General features: G+C 50.5%; 7 protein-coding genes and 1 non-coding gene across 8 annotated transcripts in view; 7 read left to right on the top strand and 1 right to left on the bottom strand.

The window, feature by feature from the left end:
- The first annotated feature begins 975 nt into the window (after positions 1–975).
- On the top strand, positions 976–1,091 carry Z518_10355. The gene has a single exon (XR_001230606.1). It is a non-coding gene; the product is annotated as a 5S ribosomal RNA (ribosomal RNA).
- A 1,657-nt stretch (positions 1,092–2,748) lies between these two features.
- Z518_10354 (uncharacterized protein) lies at positions 2,749–3,701 on the top strand (the record flags this gene model as incomplete). The annotated part of the gene is made up of 2 exons (XM_013411898.1): positions 2,749–3,136; positions 3,190–3,701. 2 exons carry the CDS (start codon positions 2,749–2,751, stop codon positions 3,699–3,701), a joined length of 900 nt encoding a protein of 299 aa, XP_013267352.1.
- Positions 3,702–4,596: 895 nt separating this feature from the next.
- Positions 4,597–5,218, top strand: Z518_10353 (uncharacterized protein; the record flags this gene model as incomplete). The annotated part of the gene is made up of 4 exons (XM_013411897.1): positions 4,597–4,697; positions 4,772–4,927; positions 4,995–5,061; positions 5,126–5,218. 4 exons carry the CDS (start codon positions 4,597–4,599, stop codon positions 5,216–5,218), a joined length of 417 nt encoding a protein of 138 aa, XP_013267351.1.
- A 1,283-nt stretch (positions 5,219–6,501) lies between these two features.
- Positions 6,502–8,245, top strand: Z518_10352 (uncharacterized protein; the record flags this gene model as incomplete). The annotated part of the gene is made up of 4 exons (XM_013411896.1): positions 6,502–7,040; positions 7,163–7,421; positions 7,982–8,159; positions 8,235–8,245. 4 exons carry the CDS (start codon positions 6,502–6,504, stop codon positions 8,243–8,245), a joined length of 987 nt encoding a protein of 328 aa, XP_013267350.1.
- A 433-nt stretch (positions 8,246–8,678) lies between these two features.
- Z518_10351 (uncharacterized protein) lies at positions 8,679–10,451 on the top strand (the record flags this gene model as incomplete). Its single annotated transcript, XM_013411895.1, has 1 exon — positions 8,679–10,451. One exon carries the CDS (start codon positions 8,679–8,681, stop codon positions 10,449–10,451), a length of 1,773 nt encoding a protein of 590 aa, XP_013267349.1.
- Positions 10,452–11,217: 766 nt separating this feature from the next.
- Z518_10350 (uncharacterized protein) lies at positions 11,218–12,302 on the bottom strand (the record flags this gene model as incomplete). Its single annotated transcript, XM_013411894.1, has 3 exons — positions 11,218–11,933; positions 11,995–12,178; positions 12,243–12,302. The coding sequence occupies 3 exons, from the start codon at positions 12,300–12,302 to the stop codon at positions 11,218–11,220; spliced, it is 960 nt and encodes a 319-aa protein (XP_013267348.1).
- Positions 12,303–13,049: 747 nt separating this feature from the next.
- On the top strand, positions 13,050–14,513 carry Z518_10349 (uncharacterized protein; the record flags this gene model as incomplete). Its single annotated transcript, XM_013411893.1, has 1 exon — positions 13,050–14,513. The coding sequence occupies one exon, from the start codon at positions 13,050–13,052 to the stop codon at positions 14,511–14,513; it is 1,464 nt and encodes a 487-aa protein (XP_013267347.1).
- Positions 14,514–18,802: 4,289 nt separating this feature from the next.
- Positions 18,803–21,282, top strand: part of Z518_10348 (uncharacterized protein) — a gene marked incomplete at both ends in the record, with an annotated part of 4,154 nt that continues 1,674 nt past the window's right edge. Inside the window, 2 exons of the mRNA XM_013411892.1 lie at positions 18,803–20,764; positions 20,785–21,252. Of these exons, the coding sequence (XP_013267346.1) occupies positions 18,803–20,764; positions 20,785–21,252 (2,430 nt within the window). The remainder of the gene's footprint in view (positions 20,765–20,784; positions 21,253–21,282) is intronic.

Raw genomic sequence — 21,282 nt, 5'->3', positions numbered from 1 at the left:
ATGTTCATGTCCATGCTGGCCAGAGGGTAGAGATGTCCTTTCAAGTTCCTATCCGAGTTAAAGGGACAGCAATGCATACCAATCCGACTGGAAACTCCAGCAAGACTGGCCTTGGGTTGCAGACCGAACGACAAAAGTAGCAGAATCAAACACTTTTATCCTCTGCGCCTTTACGAAGAATCTGTGGTGCCAATTTGCCTCCTCTGCCATACCCTCGGCACTATGTTATTGCTCTGACACACACTGCCATCGCGAGGGAATTTGGATGTTATCGTGCCACCAGCAGGATGATCCTACAGAAGGGGTTTGTTTCCCGTCCCAGGATGGATCGACTGAGATCGTGCTGACATGGCTCAAAATGGCCGATAATGCCACACGTCAAAATCCAACAGCTTAAGAGAACAAGGATATCCGGTCCCAGCGTGACCATTGCTGGGAATGAAGGTTGAATCCTGAGAGTGCCTGAGGGCGCCTCAATGCGGGCCGAGTTCCATGCACATGTCGCCCCGAGCAGGGATCAATGATATGATGGCATTGGAGAGTTTTATCCATGCCACGCTGATGCGCCTCTGCCCTGGAAGACGGGCAATGAGGCACCACAGATTCTTCGCAAAGGTGCAGAGCAAAAAGTGTTTGATTCTGCTACTTTTGTGTTCGGTCAGCAATCAAAGAGCGGCGGGTGGTGGATCGTCAAGGATGGAATTGGATTGGTGCTTCCTCAACGGACCTTGAAGTTGGGCATTGGCTGCTCTGGTCCAAGGGATAGGTTCTAGACATGCCGGTCTTTAGCAGATGGGGCAGAAGTCGATGATTCTACCTAAGAGCGCGACGAAGGGGCGTAATCGTGCCTCGAGAGTTGCGAAGGATACGTAGTGGTGCAGGGGGTATGTTGCACGGATTTCTTAATGGTCAAGAATCCATAATCAGCGGACTGATGAAACTATATTAATAACATCGCAACTTCTTCTCTCGCAATCGGCCATAGGGTAAGGAAAGCAGCACTCCCCGTTCGCTCAGTGGTACTTAAGCCTTACGCCGGTCAGTTAGTACTAAAGTGGGTGACCATTTGGGAATCCTGACTGCTGATTGTTTTTGCCCATTGACAAATCTTTTCATTGTCGAACATAAGTGCGTGAACATGCAGATCGAATTCAGGTTGCGTAGAATGCCAGGGCAGCCTTGTTGCTTAATGTCCTATCGCCAAAAGAGAAGGGGTCACATGATCCTTATAAAATTTGACGGCCATGCGACAAGTCACCATATTATAAAATCCCGAGGTATGGTCAACAGATTTGTCAAAGTGATGGTCAGATGCGTCGCCGCATTCGGTCTCTGCTCAGTTTTTGACAAGCTGGAGAATTTTTCCTTCCTGCCGTAGTAGACTGCTTAGAGACACTGCTGGCTGTCCTCTGTTGGATGGTTCAGCCTGGCCCATCCTGATGGTCCGGGTTGCTGCTGTCAATATGACTGGCAGACTGCATTTATGAGAAAGTGAGTAACTTGCGATGGCCATATTCCGATGTCTACTAAGTATAGAAACTCGTAGGAGAAGGAAAACTCTGTGATTGGGAACTGCCCGTAAAGCCGTTAGTGGCAGAGAACAAGGAGTCCTGGGTCCTCTGGCCTTATAAAAATCCTGAGTAGACCTGAAGGCGTTGCAGGGAAAGAGTCGTAACGGGAGCATAGGGGCAAGATGATCGCAAGCATCTCGCGACCAGGCTGTAGACCTGAGGGAATGAAATTTCTCGATGGGGACGGTGGCAAAATCAGCTGACTCCGACATTGTTACGGTGCCGCCAAGCGTGTAAAACCGTGGCTGTCCTTCTCGCATCATCTCTACACCTGCCTTACCATTGCCGTAGGGTCGTTCATCATCAACGAGGCTCATCCCCATCTCCAGTGTTTCTCTCCCTCCGGCCCGTATTCTCCGGATGTTCCTTTATCCCCCAGTGCCAGTGAATATTCCTTCCAAATCACTCATTGTAATTCTTCATTTCAATCTCGACCGCGCAGTTGTCTTCATCCAATCCCATCTGCTTCCGAGCCTCGCTCGCATCTCCCGCCACTCACCGTCAATGGAAAAGGATAAACAGTCTAGAGTGAAGGCTTCGTCTATCTCCCGGGGTGGCAGCTTACGGAATGCATATACACACATGCGCGATTACCCAGAGGAATGTGCGGCCACATGTCACATCACCTTATCGGCTCTGTCTAGCCCCCCCTCTTGGTCCGGTGCCATAGAAGCTTTGTCCCAAGGCACCGGAACAACTCTGGTTGCTTCTTGCTGGTTCTGGAATGCTTATATCGATGGCACGGCTCTCCGAACTTCGCTTTCCCGCTCATTTCCCCAATAACCTCCGTCCACATGTGAATCCCTGCCACTCCTTTCGTTGGCCGTTTTCCTTTTTTGGGTCCCGCTCGAGGCGCTGGTTCAGCCTACATGCTCTCAGCCTCCATGCGAGGCGGCATTCACTCATGACGCTGTTGCGAAAGGTATTGCGAGAGACGTCTCATGATTGGCCTGTCTTTCCAATAAAATATATCAACGTTGGTGTCACACCATCTGAGAGTAAGCATTCAACCCCGTCAACGACGTTCTTTGTTTACACCGTATATGTTTAATTCAATCGATAAATTTTATACTCTAGACCATACCCTTCATACATGTCATCAGGTGGTGACCCTCCTCAGGGAAACAATCCACAGAGGAGCCGGAGAAGAGACTCGGGGGCAACACGTCGTCCAAATATGATTGAATTTGTCGACAGCCAGGACCCAAACGTGAGGAGTGCCATCCAGCGACACACGGCATATCACTCAGCAGCACAACGTCGAGATGCTCGATCAAGACTGCTGCGACGGTCTAGCCAGACGCGCTATCTGGAATGGGGCAGACGTCCCAGGTCAGAGATGGAAATGACCACTTCCTCTGCGAGCAGTGCGAGTTCTGTCTCCATGTCACCGGCGCCTGATCAGACTCGACGTTCTAGTGCCCAGGAGCAAGAGCCTGAGAGATCTGAGGGACCGGCAAGTCAAGCAAGCCGATCAGTTTCGATTCCGGCCTCCGAATCACTGCCAGTGGCGACCCCATCAACATCGCCGCCCATAGCTGCCGAAGACGCAATATTGCAATTTCGTAAGTAACATTTCGGGAATTGAAGTCGACCAGTCCTCACATTTGCTCTACAGTTTCCACAACATTGTGCGCACATGCAGAATCTAGAGAGCCCTTTGACGCAGCTATTAGGTTTATGCGCGAACATGAGGCGTCCCGATGTCTGCTGCTTGCCTACTCCTATGCGCTCCGATGGAGATTACACGGGAGCCCTGAAACGGCCCAGGATCATGTCGATGCACAGTCGAATCTGGGGCGAGGAACCAATATTCTCTGGAATCAACTCCAAGTATCCGGTCACGCCAGTTCCGATGCCAACATTCAAGCCGTGCTCCTGCTTGTAACCTACACCTCGGATTTTGGCCAGGCTAACGAAGAACAATTACACGTCGATGCTCTCCGAACCATGGTCGACCAGCGTGGAGGAGTAGACGCATTCGGACATAATTCAGCACTACAGCGGCAATTGTGGGCGATTGGAAATTCACGGGTGCATCATTTGACACTAAGTTGCGACTTGTCCTGTCCAGAACGGCGAAGGTTTCCCAACGGTCTCCGGCTGGGCCCCATGGAAGAAGAGGACTGAAAGAGTATTTCTTCCTTTCTTCTGCTTTTTACTTTTCAAAAGGTCCCTCTGCATCGACAGAGAAGGAGCTTAATTTGCGCCCCAGGTTTCATTCGGTAATGGGAAGAGATTCTCCGGCTGAGATAATCTAGGCCGGTCCTAGGTTAGTGCCGTTCTGTAGGGGTTATATTGATTGGTAGTTCGGATTAAAGGTTAGGGATTGCACGGAAAAGGCGACAAGGAGTTTGAGCTGGTATACGAGGTCTGGATGTTATTCATGAAAGGGGGCTATTGGCTGTTGCATGAAAAACTAACACAAAAGGACGGAATTTGCTTATCCTGATAGTCTTTATGCAATGCTCTTCGCATGCCGGGAAATCCGAGCAGATTCAACCCACAAGCTTCGACAGTGCTTTTTGCTGCTAGTACCTGGCTCGTTCTAGAAATTTTTATGCTGGTCTGGTGCCTTGGTGCCTGGTGTCTGCTACTCGAAGGAAAGCACTCCTCCGTAGAAAAGTGATGGATTCTGTGGTGGATCACATTTACCAGTGAGGTAGATTTTTTGCCTGCTTTCTGCCACTGCCATCCCCCCACACCTGATCTCATTCGCACCCGTTCTACTACCTCACTCCATATCCCAAAAGCCAAAAGGACAAGTTTCTGTTCGCTTCTGATCTTTTCCGGGTGCCATCTCCCTTCCAACTTGGTACTAATTTGCTCACCGGAATCGATCGTGTGGTATTCTTGACATCCCCAATCGTCCGCAGCATACGCCGCACTCTCCCAGCCTTCTCACTTTTGCGAATCCTGTGACTGTCTCTACTCGAGCCCTCCCTTAACTGTTCGTATTTACAGCTCCGTTGAACCTGTACAAGACTCCTCTTCCTTCTCAAGCAAAGCAAGACTCGATTCCACGATGTCGGGCGAGGCGTGGTTATACCTGCTCGCTGTTCTGATAAACGCCGTCAATCTCTTCCTTCAAGTCTTTTTCACCATTATGTACAGCGATCTTGAATGGTCAGTCACAAGCTCCCCCGTCGCATGAGCTTTTCTTAAAGTTGTCCTCATCATACAAATCTAATCTTGATCAGTGACTATATCAACCCAATTGATCTCTGCAACCGCCTCAACACCTACATTGTTCCCGAAGCCGGCGTTCACGCCTTTTTGACATTCCTTTTCCTCATCAATGGGTATTGGCTGGCAATATTGTTGAATTTGCCGCTCCTGGCGTTCAACGCAAAGAAGTGGGTGCCCATATCAAGCGAGACAGAAGTAGGAAGAACTGGGGGCTGATAATGGGCATGATCACAGAATCTTTGAAAACCAACATCTGCTTGATGCAACGGAGATCTTCCGTAAATTGAACGTTCACAAAAAGGTATGGACATATGGTTCCTAAACGCGCCCTGCAACAGCTCCGATACTAATGTTACCTTCTTCAGGAATCATTTATCAAACTCGGCTTCCACTTGATCATGTTCTTCTTCTATCTCTACAGCATGATCGTGGCACTTATCAGGGACGAATCAAACTGACTACGTGATGAAGTATCACACGCAATGAGGCATGGCAGCTACTCCTAATCAATGATACCGGCAACAATGGGCTCCTGGAACGAGCCTATGAGATCTCAGGGTCGAGGACAGCGCTTCCAGAGAGGGGGATGGATGATAAGAATCGCGACAATGGGGGGGAAGACGAATGTGATGGAAATATGTTTTCGGGAAATGACGACGTACAAGCTGGACCAGGTATTTTTGGTCGGAAAGGGAAAAGAACAGTATCAGAGAAGCTGGTGGAGGCGATATACTAATGAATGACCTTGCAGCGACCCGGGTGGAGGCCATGTCACAACGTTCCTCCTCGGAAGCTGGAGGGGACCGGTGGTTACAAGATCGGAGATGACTGATTGAGCGGTCTGCTCCTTGAGCCTGCACAAGTACGGAGAGCGTCTAGATGCAACATTGAAAGGAGAAGTTTGAAATGTTGTAGGTGGCTAAAGTGGCCTCGGTTTTGATGAAATCTGGCTATATCTCCCTTGGCGTTTTGGGCGGGGAATATGAGTGAAAGGTGGCCTTTCCTTGGTCAATGCCAACAAAGCTGCACAAATCATAATTCACCTGATTGATAATGGCGATGAGGAAGAACATCTGCCAATCTCAATTTGTATTGATGCTCACCGTATCAGGGGAAAATGACGGCAGCTACCACAGAAATTGGAAGGTAGTCATTGGCCTTCTGAAAGGCTTTGGGAAGGCCAATGACTGGCTCATAATAGGAGTGCTCATCCGCCATTTCATCCATTCAAACGCTTTCTTCTGTGAGAGCTGCGATATTTGGAGCCTGACCGGCGCTGATCCAATCCTTTCTGTCTGCATGGCCAGAGTTCGACGCTTAATTGGTCCACTGATCTTTTGTAGGTTTGAGTCCACTTCAATACAAGAACTCGGTAAGGCAACCTCGTTGACACCTTGGGCCACCATGGGCTCTCTGATAGGCTAACACAGTATGGAGCGAACCTTTTTCGTCAATCCGATTGGGGATTGACAACATGAATGATGAATATTCTTGAGATGGATCCTGCACCGGACTTCGCTCAAGTCTTAACCAGGGTGAGTTGCAATAAGGACTGTTGCTAGGAATTATTGAAATTACAATCGTATAGAATGATGGTCCTGAGTCTCTCTACACTGGAAACCTGTGGGTAGAACAAAATAACGACACTCAACCATGGGCATACGCCAACCCCGACGGCTGGTCACACGATGGATGACGACCTCTTGTTCAGTCATTCGTTACAGCCTACAAGAACGGCGAAATGAGCTTCAAGGATATGTTTCCCTCTACCGACAGCGACACAACTGGTGTAATGTGGTACCACTCTATTCAAACGGCTTTGATTCAGTGCTCAAGTAACGGATCCTCTCAATACCATGACAAACCCTATGGGCTGACCAACTCGGTCGACATGCTTGTCAATAGTCAAGTTGTTCACCGCTTGACCATTGGACCTGGACTCACGGCCTCGCATTTCCCCGATTCGGTCCAGGCAGGCTCTCAAAGTATACGCCTGAAACGCAATGGCAACATTGACGTGTCTGCTTCGGGAGGATTGTGTGTTTCTAGCAGCTGCCTGGACGCGACCTATAACATGAGCTATCAGGTTGTGCCCATGACCAGGATTGTCCCACAGACCACCATAATCCTGATGGAACGATCGCGCTGTACGACAGTACCCCCTCTTGGGGAAAAGTTTCCTGCCTTGATGGACAGTCATCCCAGTGATGATCCTAACCCTGTGGCCATGTGGAAAGATTCACATGCCGACTTTGCTTGGTCTGACGCTATTTCTTATTGGTATTTGTACAAGGACAACGATACCTTGAACTTTAACTCCAGATTGACCCTGGTCTTCCATATCAAATCTGAACCTGATTATAATGAATGTCCTCGACCTCATTTTCTGACTGATGCACCAGGCGGCTTATCTGGAACTCTTTGATCAACCTTCACAATCAGTACAACACATTGTATGGTGGTTTGACTAGTTCCTTTGACCAAGTTTCTGATGATGTCGACACCATTGTGGACACATTTGCGCCGAATTCGGACAATGGGCTACAAATCTCTGCCATGGATATATTCAGCGACATTTATTCCCTGTTCGGATCGATGTCCTGGACTAGTCGTGAGTGGTATGGTGTTTCATACTCGAAGAGTCCGGGAGCTGAATTTGGGGTAAGTTCTCGAGAATTTCACCTGGGATCAAAAGTGTGTCCAACAGTGAGGGCAACAGCGGCAGAAAACACAATGAGTCAAGCGATGTTTGGTTACATGGTCCCCCGGGTATGGTCTTTCCCTGACAAGCAGATCAGAACTTTTATTGTGTGAGTCTCCCCTAAAAGTCACCCAAAGATGGAAAGCAGATCAAGGCCCATAGTCCGTGCCAGACTAATACTTGATCTCTCATATCTAGCACCAGTCAGAGAGAAGGGGCCATGGGCCGATTCGTTGACAGGACGACCGCGCAGGGTGCTTTTCTTTTTTCTGCTACAATAACTCAGGATACTGGATGGTCAATGTGTACCTGCCAGATAACACAGGCTGCAACCATGCCGAAAATCCGGGCGCGTCATGTTACATACCTTATGCGAAACCCTATCGTGCATCACGTCTTTGGATGGGTCAGCTTTTTCTGGTGGGAAGAAGTGCAACGAAAGAATTGCTGGGTGGAAGGTAAATTACCGCTTTCCATATCCGTCCTACCCTCGAAGTTCGGGTTAACAATTCGTTCATAGCGCGGTGCAAGCCTACTCAACAACGGCCACAAGAATGGATGGTCACCGGCTGACTACAACAGCCCTGCTACTCTTCATGATGTGGGTGAGGACGGCATCGGCACAACGGGACTGGCTAATAATTCCATCGGTGTGTTCGATGAGGCACGGCAGAGCGTGTCCTGCGGATACAAATATGGTGAGACACCAAACTGGCCTTGCCGCTAGGTAAAGGAAGCCACTCCACGAAGATACGACTGATAACGAACCGTAGCTAGAGACTAGAGTCGGTACAATATGGATTGTTAGCAGGAATGCTATAAGGACTAGATGAAGCTGGTGGCCACGCCTGTGGCCTTCCTTTGGCCATTGTTCCTTTCTCTATTTGCCGTCAAAACTCCTCCAGCAATTAGTCAATATCTTGATCTGAGGTTATACCCTTCTGAGGGAAAGATGGCATCGCTTCTAACATTTGCCATTCTGTGTCCTTGAAATGCTTGGTGGCGAATAGTAGAATGCTTTACCAGGAGACGAGACTTATAAAAGAGGGTTGGACTTAGCCCGTAGCATAGGGCAGCGTCGGTGTGTGCCAAGAATAGTTAGCTCCTCTTGGCAGATGCCATCATCGGGCAAGGCTGCAAGAAAGTGTTCTAATATTTTGGGTACAACCATCGCCTTCGGTTCTGGACTTTTTGGACCCTTTTTGGCCGCATACGACATGTCTGGCCTTCTTGGAGCAGCCTATGACTCGAGCGAAGATGAGAAAGCTCCGTCGCAACCTACACCGGCGCTGCCAAAGCCCGTAAATGCGGCGCCAGATGTATCAACAGAGGTTTGGTCTTCATACTCCAGACGGTGCGCGGGTCAGCCTAACAATGCACAGAATACCTCTCAAGTGCAGATAATCCTCTCAAACCCGTCCAGCACCGCCCTCACTTATAATGTCACCTACGATAATCTTACCCGCCCCTCTCAAGGCCCGACAAATCCATTCAAAAGTACCACTGGAAATGCGTTGAAGCGCAAGAACGTTCTTACCGGAAACGCAGAGGAGACGACCATGTCTGAGGCTACATTCAAAACTCAACATCGTACCTTTCAAAGTCTCGGTTATACGAAGGATCCTAGTGTCGAGGGGGCATATGTAGGGAACCAATCCTCCGTCGCAAAGTACGGTGGGAAAGATGTTGTTCAGCTACGCCATTCCAAGGAAGACAGCGCCGCCATTCGGGCCAAGAGACAAAAGAAGGGAAATAGTAGTATTGTCGATGGCGAAGGAGCATACTTAGGTCCATGGGCAAAATATCAAAGCGACGACTACGCCTATGAACAAGCCGAAGCCGCTGTCGACCAAGAACTTGCCTCTGACGAAGAATGGGTAGAAGAGGGTATTGTTCCGACACCGCTGCCTGCGCCTCCGAAAGAAGCTACAGGGTATGCAGACGACTCGAGTGCTACCGAAAGTACCGAGTTCCATGGCGCGGCAGAATTCGACTATCAAGGTCGAACTTATATGCACGTTCCTCAGGACTTGGATATCGACCTCCGGAAAGAACCGGGATCGATACAGAATTACGTGCCTAAAAAACTTATCCACGTTTACAAGCTCCATACCAAACCCATCACATCTCTACGCTTCATTCCCGGATCCTCACATCTACTCTTGTCCTCTTCTGCCGACTCCAAGCTTGCCCTATGGGATGCACACCACGATCGCACTCTTCTCCGCACATTCTCAGGTCACAACAAAGCCATCACGGATACGGATTTCCACCCAACCGGCAAGTCATTCCTATCGGCTTCTTACGATCGCCAGATGAAGCTTTGGGATACGGAGACTGGAAAATGCATATCTCGTTTCACCACTGGCAAGACACCGCATACCCTGAGATTCCACCCAGAAGGCAACGAGTTCATTGCTGGAATGAACGATAAGAAGATTGTGCAATTCGACACGCGCTCCGGCGAGTTGACGCAAGAATACGATCATCATCTAGGACCCATCAATACACTTACCTTTGTAGACGAAGGACGAAGATTCATCTCGACCTCGGACGACAAAAGTCTTCGCGCCTGGGAATACGGAATTCCCGTCCCCATCAAATTTATCGCCGATCCCTCGATGTACGCACTCGTCCGTTCCGCTCCGCATCCGTCGGGCAAGTACGTCGCATTCCAAAGTGCTGATAACCAAATCGTCGTGTATGCCTCGGGCGATAAATTCCGACAGAACCGCAAGAAGGGATTCCGCGGCATGAACACCAGTGGTTACGCGATCGATGTGGCTATTAGTCCGGACGGCGGAATCATCGCGAGCGGTGACACGGGAGGGTACGTGTGTTTCTGGGACTGGAAGACAGGCAAAATGTGGCATAAGATTCAAGCTGGTGGAGAGGGGACTGGGGCCGTCACATGCGTCGCATGGCATCAGCAGGAAAGCAGCAAAGTCGCGACAGGCGGGTTGGACGGGACTATTCGGTATTGGGATTGAAAATTGCAAGACGACAGATCACGGTGAAAAGAATATTTTCCTTAGGATTGAAGCATGAAGCACACGATGGACGCCCGCTCAATGTCCTGTACAGGTCGACTCTCCCAGGTTCACTTCTTGTGATCTGATCTTGAGATATTGAGAGAGAGATATCATCCACGTCTCCGCACCAGTACGGGCCAGTATCTGATACGCTGGAACCAAGCAAAGCCGTGGCGAGGGTCGGCGTTTACGAAACATTGGGTTGCCATGCCGGCAGGCTCAAGCCCTAGACCTTGACTGACAGTGCATCTCTTACGGCTTACACAATACGCACTCGCACGTGGTGGTCATATTCAGGGTTCAGATTCAACCTCGACTATGAGGTCTTGGTATAGAGCCTCGGTGAATGCGGGCCTTCTCTGGCGGTACCGGGTATGCGATTGACGAGGGCTGGAAGCTCGCCTCAAAGCTATCAAGAAGCTGCAGATCTCCCTCTCGGGGGAAGAGAGTCCCAGCGAAGTTCAAGTCGTTGCCAACAAACGACGTTGCAACCAGAAAATGCATAGAAAGTCGAGAATATATTCCCTCTTTTTCTCGTGGTCTACATGGCCTTGTGAATGTAATAATACTGATACACGCCCACGATTCACAGACATAATGTCCAAATCAATACAGGCTATGTTTTCTCTCCTTTAGCCCTTTCCCATAGAAATGCTAGTTATTGTTACCTCGGCAATCTATACAAAATGGAACTATGCTCTTGCAACCCCGTGTCATTCTTTTTTCACGCCATGTTACTATTGATCGCATCCATGATGTTCCTGTATGGGGCAGGGCGATTCCTCGAGATATACCTGTCGCCTTCGGTCTCATACATCGAATGTCGTCTCTCCACCATTTGCCAGTCGATTCGATCCCACCAGGCCGTGAGGTATGCGCGTTTGCCCAGCACGCCCCAGTCGGGTATGTACTGGTGTTGCCACAGGTTGACGCACAGGATGGGCTGGGCGTTGAGAGCGCCCTCGAATAAATTCGCGCGGGCACTGCTAAAGTCGCCGAATGTACCTGCTGAGCCAATGGCGGAGCCGCTGGCGGAGAGCTGCGCTGCGATTCCCCGTCCGTCAAATGTGGCCATGTCGCGGTTGTCTCTGCGAGGGGCAGCTTCGCTGTACGGGCTGCCAGCATTGTATGTGGCGAGCAGAGTGAGCCCGCCTGCGTAAGGTGGCTTCATGAGCCAGACGAAACCGTTGCCGAACATGGCGTCGGCAGTCTCGAGAAACTCGGAGCGCAGGTGGTCTACTGACTCGAAATCCATCTCTATGGAGCGCATCGTGTTTATTCCCGGGCGACGTTCTACGGGGTCTTCGCTGTCCGTAAGAGATTCCCAGAAGAAGTGCGTGTGAATGGCCATCGCGGCGTGATTGTAGAGAGCTGCTCGGTCAGGTCGGTGAGCGCAGGTGGCGTGAAGATCGAAGACGGAGGTCGACTCATTGGCCGTGCCTAAGGAGGAGGTGTTATAACGAATGACAGATGTCTTGTAGGTCAAATGGGGCTGGTGTACCTTGTGTCCATTCGTTCAAACGATCACATAGATGTTGGGTGTAATTCAGATAGGTTTCCTGATAGGTTTTTGCGGACAAGAAGCCCGGGACGCCATACTTGGCAAATCTTTCTTGTTTCTTGGAGTCTGCCCAGAGGGGGATCCCATGTTTATTTCGACGTTGAGATCGAGGAAGAAGGGGAGCCTAGTTCATAGCACGCAAGATCAGTCTACGTGGGCCACAACGTTTTGGGGAAGGGACTGCATACAGCGTGGTTGACGACAGCTCGCAGGAGGGACTGCGGCCTCGTCGGAGGTCGGATGATCATGAACGGAGGATGGAACAGCATGCATAGAGACAGAGGAAGATGGGATGGGATTGAATTCAGTTGATGGCAAGTTGGTATCCCCCCGGTCCAAATTTCTCCAATGCTGCCCCCCAAAAGGAATGGTGTCGTGGCTGTAGTTTCAACCAATCAGAGAGCTCCATCGCTTGGCTGAGCCTCGTCTCTGAAACGACTTCCGTCTGCCTCCGCCACGTCCACCCTCCCATCTTTCCAAAACGCCTTCCATTCGTTTGACATTCTTTTGGAGTTCTACAACCTATCGTTTCATTCTGAGAGACCGCTTCGGTGCATTGTCCCGCCTGCTTGGGATCACAAGGTTGCGCATCATGTCCACAAAGAGCAAGCCACTGGCTATTCTCGGACCTCTCCTAACCTCCATCATGCATATGGTTGGTAAATGGCTACCCGAGGGCCAGAAGTCTACTTCTATTCTACATTCAATGGCCACGCTCTCATGATCAGGTCCAGCTTCTTCGGTAATTTCTATAATGGGGATCTTATCGGGCGTTTTCTCTTTGTCTGTCTGTCTCCAAAGTGAAGGGTTCACCTTTCTTTGTCAAACTTTGTTTTCCTTCTTCGTTCGCACTCTTATTCTGGCACATGCCCTGGTGACGGTCCTGGTGACTTGTCTTTATGGTTGAAGAAATTTCGCACCTTTCTCTATACCTGTGTATTGCCTCATTTGCTCTCTCTGTCATCTCAACCACCTGTCCTACCTCCCTCTCTGCCATGTATTTACGATCCTCCGTTTGTACACTGCGTCTCCTATTTGCTATTAGCACAATCCTGAAAAATACTTCTGCGTTCGGGACGTCTTCAATACCTCCAGGAGTACCGTCGTTATACCGAAGACAAGATTACTCCTCATGTTCCACAATCGATTCCAAACTGCCTGACGATTTCAAATGTCCTTCCGGCACCAGTTGCATATCTCTGGACAATTCTTCATCGGGACTCTGCTGTCCAGAAGGAAACACCTGCTCCAATATTCAGATCATATCTTGCGATATTCAATCACAAAATGTGACTGCCAATGCGGACGCAAACATATTTACTACAAGATTGGGGGATAAATTACCGACATGTGGAGAAAAATGCTGCCCATTTGGATATGCTTGTATAGAATCCGACTCGGGTTCTCCAGTGTGTAATATCATTCTGAGTACGAGCAAGACGGGGACGACGGACACATCGTCGTCAACAGATAGCACATCTAGCAGCAGCAGCAGCAGCAGCAGCAGCACCTCCTCCTCCTCCTCCTCAGCAACCTCAGCTATAAAGACAGCTACATCAAGCAGCTCAACTGCTACCTCTACCGCCACTTCTACTGATGTCAACTCATCAGCATCCCAAATTCAGCCTACATGCAACAAATTTCCCATCGGAGTCTTTCTCGCGGGCTTCTTCCCGGGCATGTTCATTGGAGCATTCTTAATGCTCGCCTGGGTGATCTGCAGCGGGCGACATCGCAAACCTAACCTACGACACTCCGGCGACTCTTCAATCCACAAACCTACAATCTCGGATCCCATCCCTTTAGAGTCTGGAGGAGGACTAAGAACTGATTTCCTCCGACGGACGACTGGGCGTGCAAAGTCCATGTTCTCGACTAAGAGTCAACAGAGTCCCAAATTCGCCCCAAGTCACTGGAAAATGCCCACGCCGCCAGTACCTAACAATGTTCCGGTAGTCCCTCCAGGATTGCCAGTCACGCCGGAACGAAGACTTGTTCATCAACAAAGCACAGAGAGCATACGGGTGTATTCACCTCCCAATGGCACGGTTCAGCCGCCGAATCCGGCGGCCATTGCGCCATTAAGGGGTATGGCCGCCCAGAGATACCCAGTAACGAACAACATGGGCAGTCCGTTCCAAACACCTCCGAACAGCAATACTACGACTAACATGAACAGCAACCAGACGAACGAGAGAGGTGTGAGTACGACATTCTCCGGTATCTCATCACTATCTAGCGACCATGATCCCGAGACTCTCACTCCAGCTCGTTACAAGGGAGGCGGTTTTGCTCCAACGAAGCGAATACGACCTGATGGCACGGAAGAAGTCAGCAGACCTAACACGACATTCACTGAGATGCTTCACGAGGCTGGATTCCCCGATCCCGTGCAAGATCACGGCGCCCCGGCTGTGCCGAAGTTACCAAATCGGTATGGGAGTAGGAATCGACTATGATTTACGAAGTTTTTGGGGGGGGGGGGGGCTCTGTTCCTGACAGAGATGGTATGAAATGAATGTGAATACGTTTAAGAATTTAGGAGAGCATGTTCTTTTAGCTTTCCTAGTGACGGGACTGGGGAGGGCGAGTTTGTAATTGTGTGTCATGACACAGAGTTTGAGCGACACCCACACTCTGTTACTATCGCTACACCTGCTGTATAGATGTCGCCGGAGGTTTAATCTGAATTAATTGGTTACTGTAAAACTGGGTGCAACTCGAGATGTATTGAATGCTCTGTTCTCTATCTACTTGTCGAGGTATCGAGGCTTCTTTTATAGACGTGCGAATACTACGTCGTTACACAGAGCAACCATCAGTAACGTCGTCGTCTATGGAAACCTCTCACCAGTGTTTCAGTTGTGGAGCCTGTACACAATAGCCCTTTGTTCAACAGATCGTAAACTCAGTTTACGCACCTTATTTGACGACATCGAATTGTGGGTATAAAGAATTGTCCTCCCTTTAAGAGCATAATACGCCGAACCCGATACGCCATCCCGGCTCGCCATCATAGCGCATGCGCTCTGAAGAAACCTCCACAGGCTTGTGTAGTACGCCGCTGCCTCGAGTCCTGTAGGTTCTGAGACTTCCTCAGAGAATCCAACTGTCCATCCATTGAGAAGGTGGTCTCTACATTCTCTGTGTCGGAGCCAGGCCTAATGGGTATCATCTCCATCACAATTTTAAGCTTAGGAGGATTGTCCTGTCAATCAAATAAGCCGGGGAATACTGTCCTAGAGCCAAGGAAGGCCGGGGATGGAAGTGCGGGGAGGGGCGGATATCCTATCACACCACCGATCTTAGGAGGAGATTCCTAAGAGAAGGGGTCGAGGACAATTGTCCTCGAAGAGAAAGCACGGGAGAAAGTCTCGAGGAGGGTTGCTGGTGTCACGAGATCAAGCGTCAAGAGATCCCGTGACAGCGAGGTTTTTGCTTGCACCTCAGAAGCAAGCCGTGGCTGTTTGCACAAGTGTCGAAGCCTGTTTGGGCTCTCATCGAAGGATCCATTTGGGCCCTGCGTGGAGAGATTTAGCTAATAGACGTGAGCGTCGGAATCGAAGTCGGTTTCGTGGGAAGTCGCTTCGTGCGTCCCGCGCGTCGTTCGTAGGTAGTCAGCAGTAAGCAAATCGGCTTAGGAGCCCCAAACGTACTCCAGACTAGATATACAAAGCGGGGTTGGGCTTCCACACAGGATCTCTGACCGCCCCAAACTCAGAACACTTGCCGTACTGGTCCAAGAATCATGCCCGAAACCAGGGAAGCTTTTGAGCATACAATGGGAATGTATGTATGACATTTTGTTAAGACAGCTGGTGCCTAGTGCCAAGAACCCCTATTCTGGCCTATATAGGGGCCTTTCCCCCCTTTCTATAGTTGTAATCTACACGCGAGTTTTCACCCCTTCTATCCGCATCTCGCTCTGTTCGACACATTTTGAATCCCGGAAACGTCGCTCAGCATAGTGCACATTTGTCCGAAGGACTTCTCTGCGGCCATACCTTGAGCTTGTGTCAAGTGTCTTTTGATTGCCCAACCTTGAACGTATATTAAGGCATGATTGACACCAGCCCCCTCTTAACTAGTATGTGACCTTAAAGCGCAATTTCGTTGATCGAACAGGATACCTTTAACCTGAGCTGAGCTAAAAAACCGACCTCCACATGTCTCACCTTTCTTACCTCAAAGTTATACCCTCTTCGACTGCGTTCTCCAAAAGACTTTCGTAGCCTGCGGGACCTGTAAGTAAGCGAGGACGAAGGTGGTGTATCCCGACAAGATTGGCCGAGAAAAGGGTAAATCACATGATCTCGCGATCTGCGCGCGCGTCTTCGACGCGTTGCCCGCTCTCTTCCCTTCTGTCATGTCCGACGAAAATGCCAAATACTGCTCCGCCTGTCTTCAAAAGCGCCTCCTCTCCTCCTTTCTCAAAGATGCCGCCGCCCCCCCCCCCCCGGAGCAAGGTCTTTTCCACCTGTATATCCTGCCGTGACAAGTCCAGAAAAAGGAGGGCTCAACAGCGTCATCGCCGACCATCCCATCCAAGAGGCCAGAACTGCCTCCTCTCCTCCAACCTTATCTGCCGACGATCCCGTCCAAGAGGCGTGCGACTCCGCCCACAGAAGCTCCTACACGTCCAGGGCGGACTCCTCTTCTCGAATCTCATCCGCCTTCGATCCTCCCTCCCCCCCCCCAGCGCGCTCTCTCCCCCCCCTCCTCCACCACCGACGGCCGAACGACCTCGACCCGAACTGCCAGCCTCGGGCTTTCTCCCACCCGAACAATGGACGTCGATCCAGAGTTTTCACACTGCCATGGAGTAGGTTTGCATGGAGTCCTGTAGCCGTTGCTAGGAACGATGGTTCTCGATGGATTTAAAGGAGGGGGTCTGCCACGCCTATTTCTTACTGGACAAGGCCAACAAGACTCATTGTCTGCCGAGAACGAGATGGATCCGGGAGAGCTGCCGGCCCATCTACCCGCGCTCACCCAAGTCGAGGAGATGATTGTCTCCCGGTCGCATGTGCAAATGATGGTCTATCGCTACCGTGGCCACCAAGCGAGTTGCGTTCGCGTCGCGGCCACATCACCACGAAGGCGTTGACATCGGGTTCGAAAAGGGTGAGGAGGAGCGTGGCGCTCCGATTGGCTGTGGCAATCGTAACCCGGGGCTGCGATTGTCACAGCCAATCAGAGCGCGCGTTGTGAGAGTCATGCTAATCGCATCCCCGGGTTGCGACGAAGGGGTCATGAGATCTCTTGGCGCGTGATCCCGTGACGGAGGAAGAGTTGAGGAAGAATGCTGAGGAAGGGTGCTGAGGAAGAGCGCTTCGGCTAACTTTCCCAGCATTCACACGTCCGCACCGTGACACTCAGCCAAAAAAAGGAACACCAGTGGTTCGAACCCCCCCTCCTTATGGTCAGTGTATAACTGGCTCATAGATGGGGCGCCTAGGTTCGACTGTAACCTAAGTATTTTACCACTCGGTTACGTCCGAGATATGTCAACCACGATTTGGCGTTCAATTGTGTCAATTTGGGGGAGAATTCTAGGAGAGTAAAATACATACCTGAATTTTCGGTGGGATCGCGTAATTAAAAGCTTAGCGTTAGCGAAGCGTGTGTGTGCGACGCCAAGAATTGCCAAGACCCATTTGATGGGTCAATCACGTGAGTAAATGGCTTGGCACTGTTGCAGCTACCGGTCCTTCGAACGCAGTGAGGCCTGGGGGTTTGGGGGCTAGCCCCCATAAAAGACAACTTCCGTAGAATCCAGAAGCTACGCTTTTACCCCCGTGAATATCCCATCCCTAGTTTGCCTAGCTAAAACAAACGACACTCCTGCAGCAGGCGCGGTGGTGGCGTGGGGTGGGCACGCACGTTACTTTGCCTTGGCATTGGGCAGTGGTTCAGCTAGCCTCGAGGCCGCAGTCAGGACGATTCCTTTTCGACGGTTTCCCTTTACGAATGCAGATTGTGATCCATTCGAGATTGAAACGAACAACTCCGCTAGTGAATTTATTGCAGCATACTCATTAAACATCGTCAAGCATGAGCGGCCTTCGGGTTCCAGCTGCAAAGCTTAGCGTTCGAGAGCGCCTATTTAAACCCTTTAAGCACAGAAGCAGGGCTTCATCACCAACACCAGTGTCAGCCTCGACCCAGGCGTTGACATCACAGTCACCAGGTTCACCATCAACGCAGATTTTGGCATCGTCGAGCCCACCATCAGCTGGACTGGTTGCGGCTGACTCACCAAACGCCAGCGCTACCCCCTCATCACCACAGCAGGCAACTTCCAGCCCCTCCTCCAGCAACAACATCTTGGACGATGCGCTCAAGCGACTCCGAAATCGCGATCGTGCAACCCTTCGAGAATATCTTCCGACTTCCAATGACGTTGACTTGGCGCTTACGCAGGCTTTGGCTGCGGCCGAGGAGAAGCAACGGTGCTACATCGACAAGAAGTGGACGTTTACATTTGTTGGGCGGAAAGTCACATTGAAAGAGGAAGCCGATAAGGTGGTACACTGGCTAAACCGATTTAAGGACGTAGGCGATATCGCCGCCAGTGCAGACCCCGTACATGTTGGCTTGCCGTGGGCAGGCATTCGGTTACTTCTTGAGGCAAGAGTCATTTCTTACGAAGTCTAGCCCACAAACCTTATGCTTTAATCGATAGGCTGCCGTGTCTGAGGCGAACCAAATGACTTCCCTCCTAGTCGGGTGCGAAACCGTTCTGTACATGGCAAACCGACTGAAGGCGTATGTGGACTTCTTGAATGGGCTGCCTGCGACACTCGCACGAACCAACTTTGAGACTGCTGTGACAGAGCTATATGCGCACATCCTTCAGTTTCTGGCCCGAGCTATTCAGATATACCAGACCTCAACGATCCAGCGCGCCTTTACCGCGTTTTGGAAAGACGGCGATATCGAGGATTTCGAAAAAGAATGCAACCAGCTTGGCATGAATGTTGAGATCGAGGCGAGTAATTGTGACCGTACATTGAATGCCCGGGATCGCGAGCACACTGAAAAATTTCAGCGAAAACTCCAGGGAACGCTCGAGGAGCTCCAGAGATCCCATAAACTTGAAGCACTCAGCCGAATAGAGAAGAAGATCGACTTGGCCAGGTTGCCATATGTCAAAGGAGCCGCGTTCGATTCCCATGGCGAGGACTATATCACCTGCCATCGTGATACTCGAGTCGACTTACTACATCATCTTCGGGACTGGGCTCAGCAACCCCAGAGCAATCGCATCTTCTGGCTCAATGGCAAGGCCGGCACAGGGAAGTCTACCATCTCCCGGACTTTCGCGGAGTGGTTAACCGGTCCAGGTCGCCTGGGAGGTGTGGATCTTGGGGCCAGTTTCTTCTTTAAACGAGGTGAAGGTGACCGAGGTTCTGCATCGCTATTCTTTCCCACCATTGCCCAAGAACTTGTTTCAAAGGTATCAGGGCTGGATACTCTTATCGCGGAAGTGGTTACTTCCGATCCCTTCATATCTGACAAGCGTTTGGGCATGCAATTCGACAAGTTAATTTATGAACCCTTGCAAAAGTTGAAAACCCCTACCAATGGCTATTCGACTCTAGTGGTAGTGGTAGATGCTTTGGACGAATGTCAGAATGAAGGCGATGTTAGAACCATTCTCGAGTTATGGTCTCGCCTTCCCCAGATCACGACTGTTTGTCTTAAACTCTTTCTGACGAGCCGGCCCGATATGCCTATCCTGGAAGGGATGGAGGGTATGCATGGTGATGCTCGTCAGGACATGATTCTACACGAGGTTCCTCGAACGATGATTCAGCATGACATATCTGTGTTTTTGAAGGATGCAACTTCCAAGATCAGGAAGAATTATAATTCTAAACGACGATCAAATACACTCGATCATGACTGGCCGGGTGATAAAGCCTTTGAAGTGCTAGTCGATATGGCCGTCCCTTTGTTTATCGTTGCTGCGACTATATGTCGTTTCATCGGCGATCCTCATTTTCCTCCTCAACGCCGGCTTGAAACGATCTTACAATCTCGAAGTGTGGCTCATATATCCCAGATCGAGAAAACCTACCTTCCTGTCGTCCAGCAACTTTCAGCAACCTTAAGCGACTCAAATGATGAGAACAAGCTATATCAAGACTTCCAGATGATCGTTGGATCTATCATCACCTTTGCCGAACCGCTCTCCGTGAGTTCCCTATCATCCCTTCTCAATGTGTCAACAGACACCATCGAGCCCCTTCTAGGCTATCTGCATTCTGTTCTGCAAGTTCCCGCCGACTTTGAGACGCCTATTCGGACTTTTCATCTATCCTTTAGCGAGTTTCTATTGAGCGACAGACTTCGACGCGAACCTTTTGGGGTGAACGGCCCGGCCACGCATCGAATGCTTGTGACGAAATGTCTGCAATTGCTGTCCAATGGTCTGCGAGAGAACCTATGCGATCTTAAATATCCGGGCCAGCCACGACGACAGCTTGACCGAACTATAATCGATGAACGCCTTACACCCCCCTTTCAGTATGCATGCCGGTACTGGGTATATCATGTCCAGCATAGCGAGGCTCCGATTCATGACGATGATAAAGTGCATATGTTCCTACAGAAGCACTTCCTCCACTGGCTTGAAGCTCTAAGCCTAATGGACAGGATCACTGAAGCCATTGGACACATAGGCGCCTTACAATCAATTGTGCCGGTAAGTGACCTCTTGTTAAGAAGTCTAGAGAGAAGACTGGCCCTAAAATGAGGCAACAGGCGAACGAGTCAACTCAGCTATCAGCCTTTCTTGAAGACGCGCGACGGGTTGTCCTTGCGAATCGATATATCGCCGACCTTGCTCCTCTTCAGATTTATTCGTCGGCTATGATTTTCGCACCACAGACCAGTATTGTGAGGAACATTTGTGGTCAGACCCCAACATGGATATCGAGGCATCCGATAACTCCAGTAATGTGGAGTGCGGAGCTACAGAAGCTGGAGGGACACACTGATTGGGTGTACGCGGTAGCCTTCTCGCCCGACGGCTCACTGCTGGCCTCTGCATCAAGCGATCGGACGGTCAGGCTCTGGAACCCGAGCACGGGTCAAGAGGTGCAGAAGCTGGAGGGACACACTAGTTCGGTGAACGCGGTGGCCTTCTCGCCCGACGGCTCACTGCTGGCCTCTGCATTGGACGATGGGACGGTCAGGCTCTGGAATCCGAGCACAGGTCAA

This window comes from Rhinocladiella mackenziei, assembly GCF_000835555.1.
Source record: "Rhinocladiella mackenziei CBS 650.93 unplaced genomic scaffold supercont1.9, whole genome shotgun sequence".
In the NCBI taxonomy this organism is placed as follows: domain Eukaryota; kingdom Fungi; phylum Ascomycota; class Eurotiomycetes; order Chaetothyriales; family Herpotrichiellaceae; genus Rhinocladiella; species Rhinocladiella mackenziei.
Note: the sequence above shows the minus strand (reverse complement) of the source record. Positions and strands in the feature narration are given on the sequence as shown.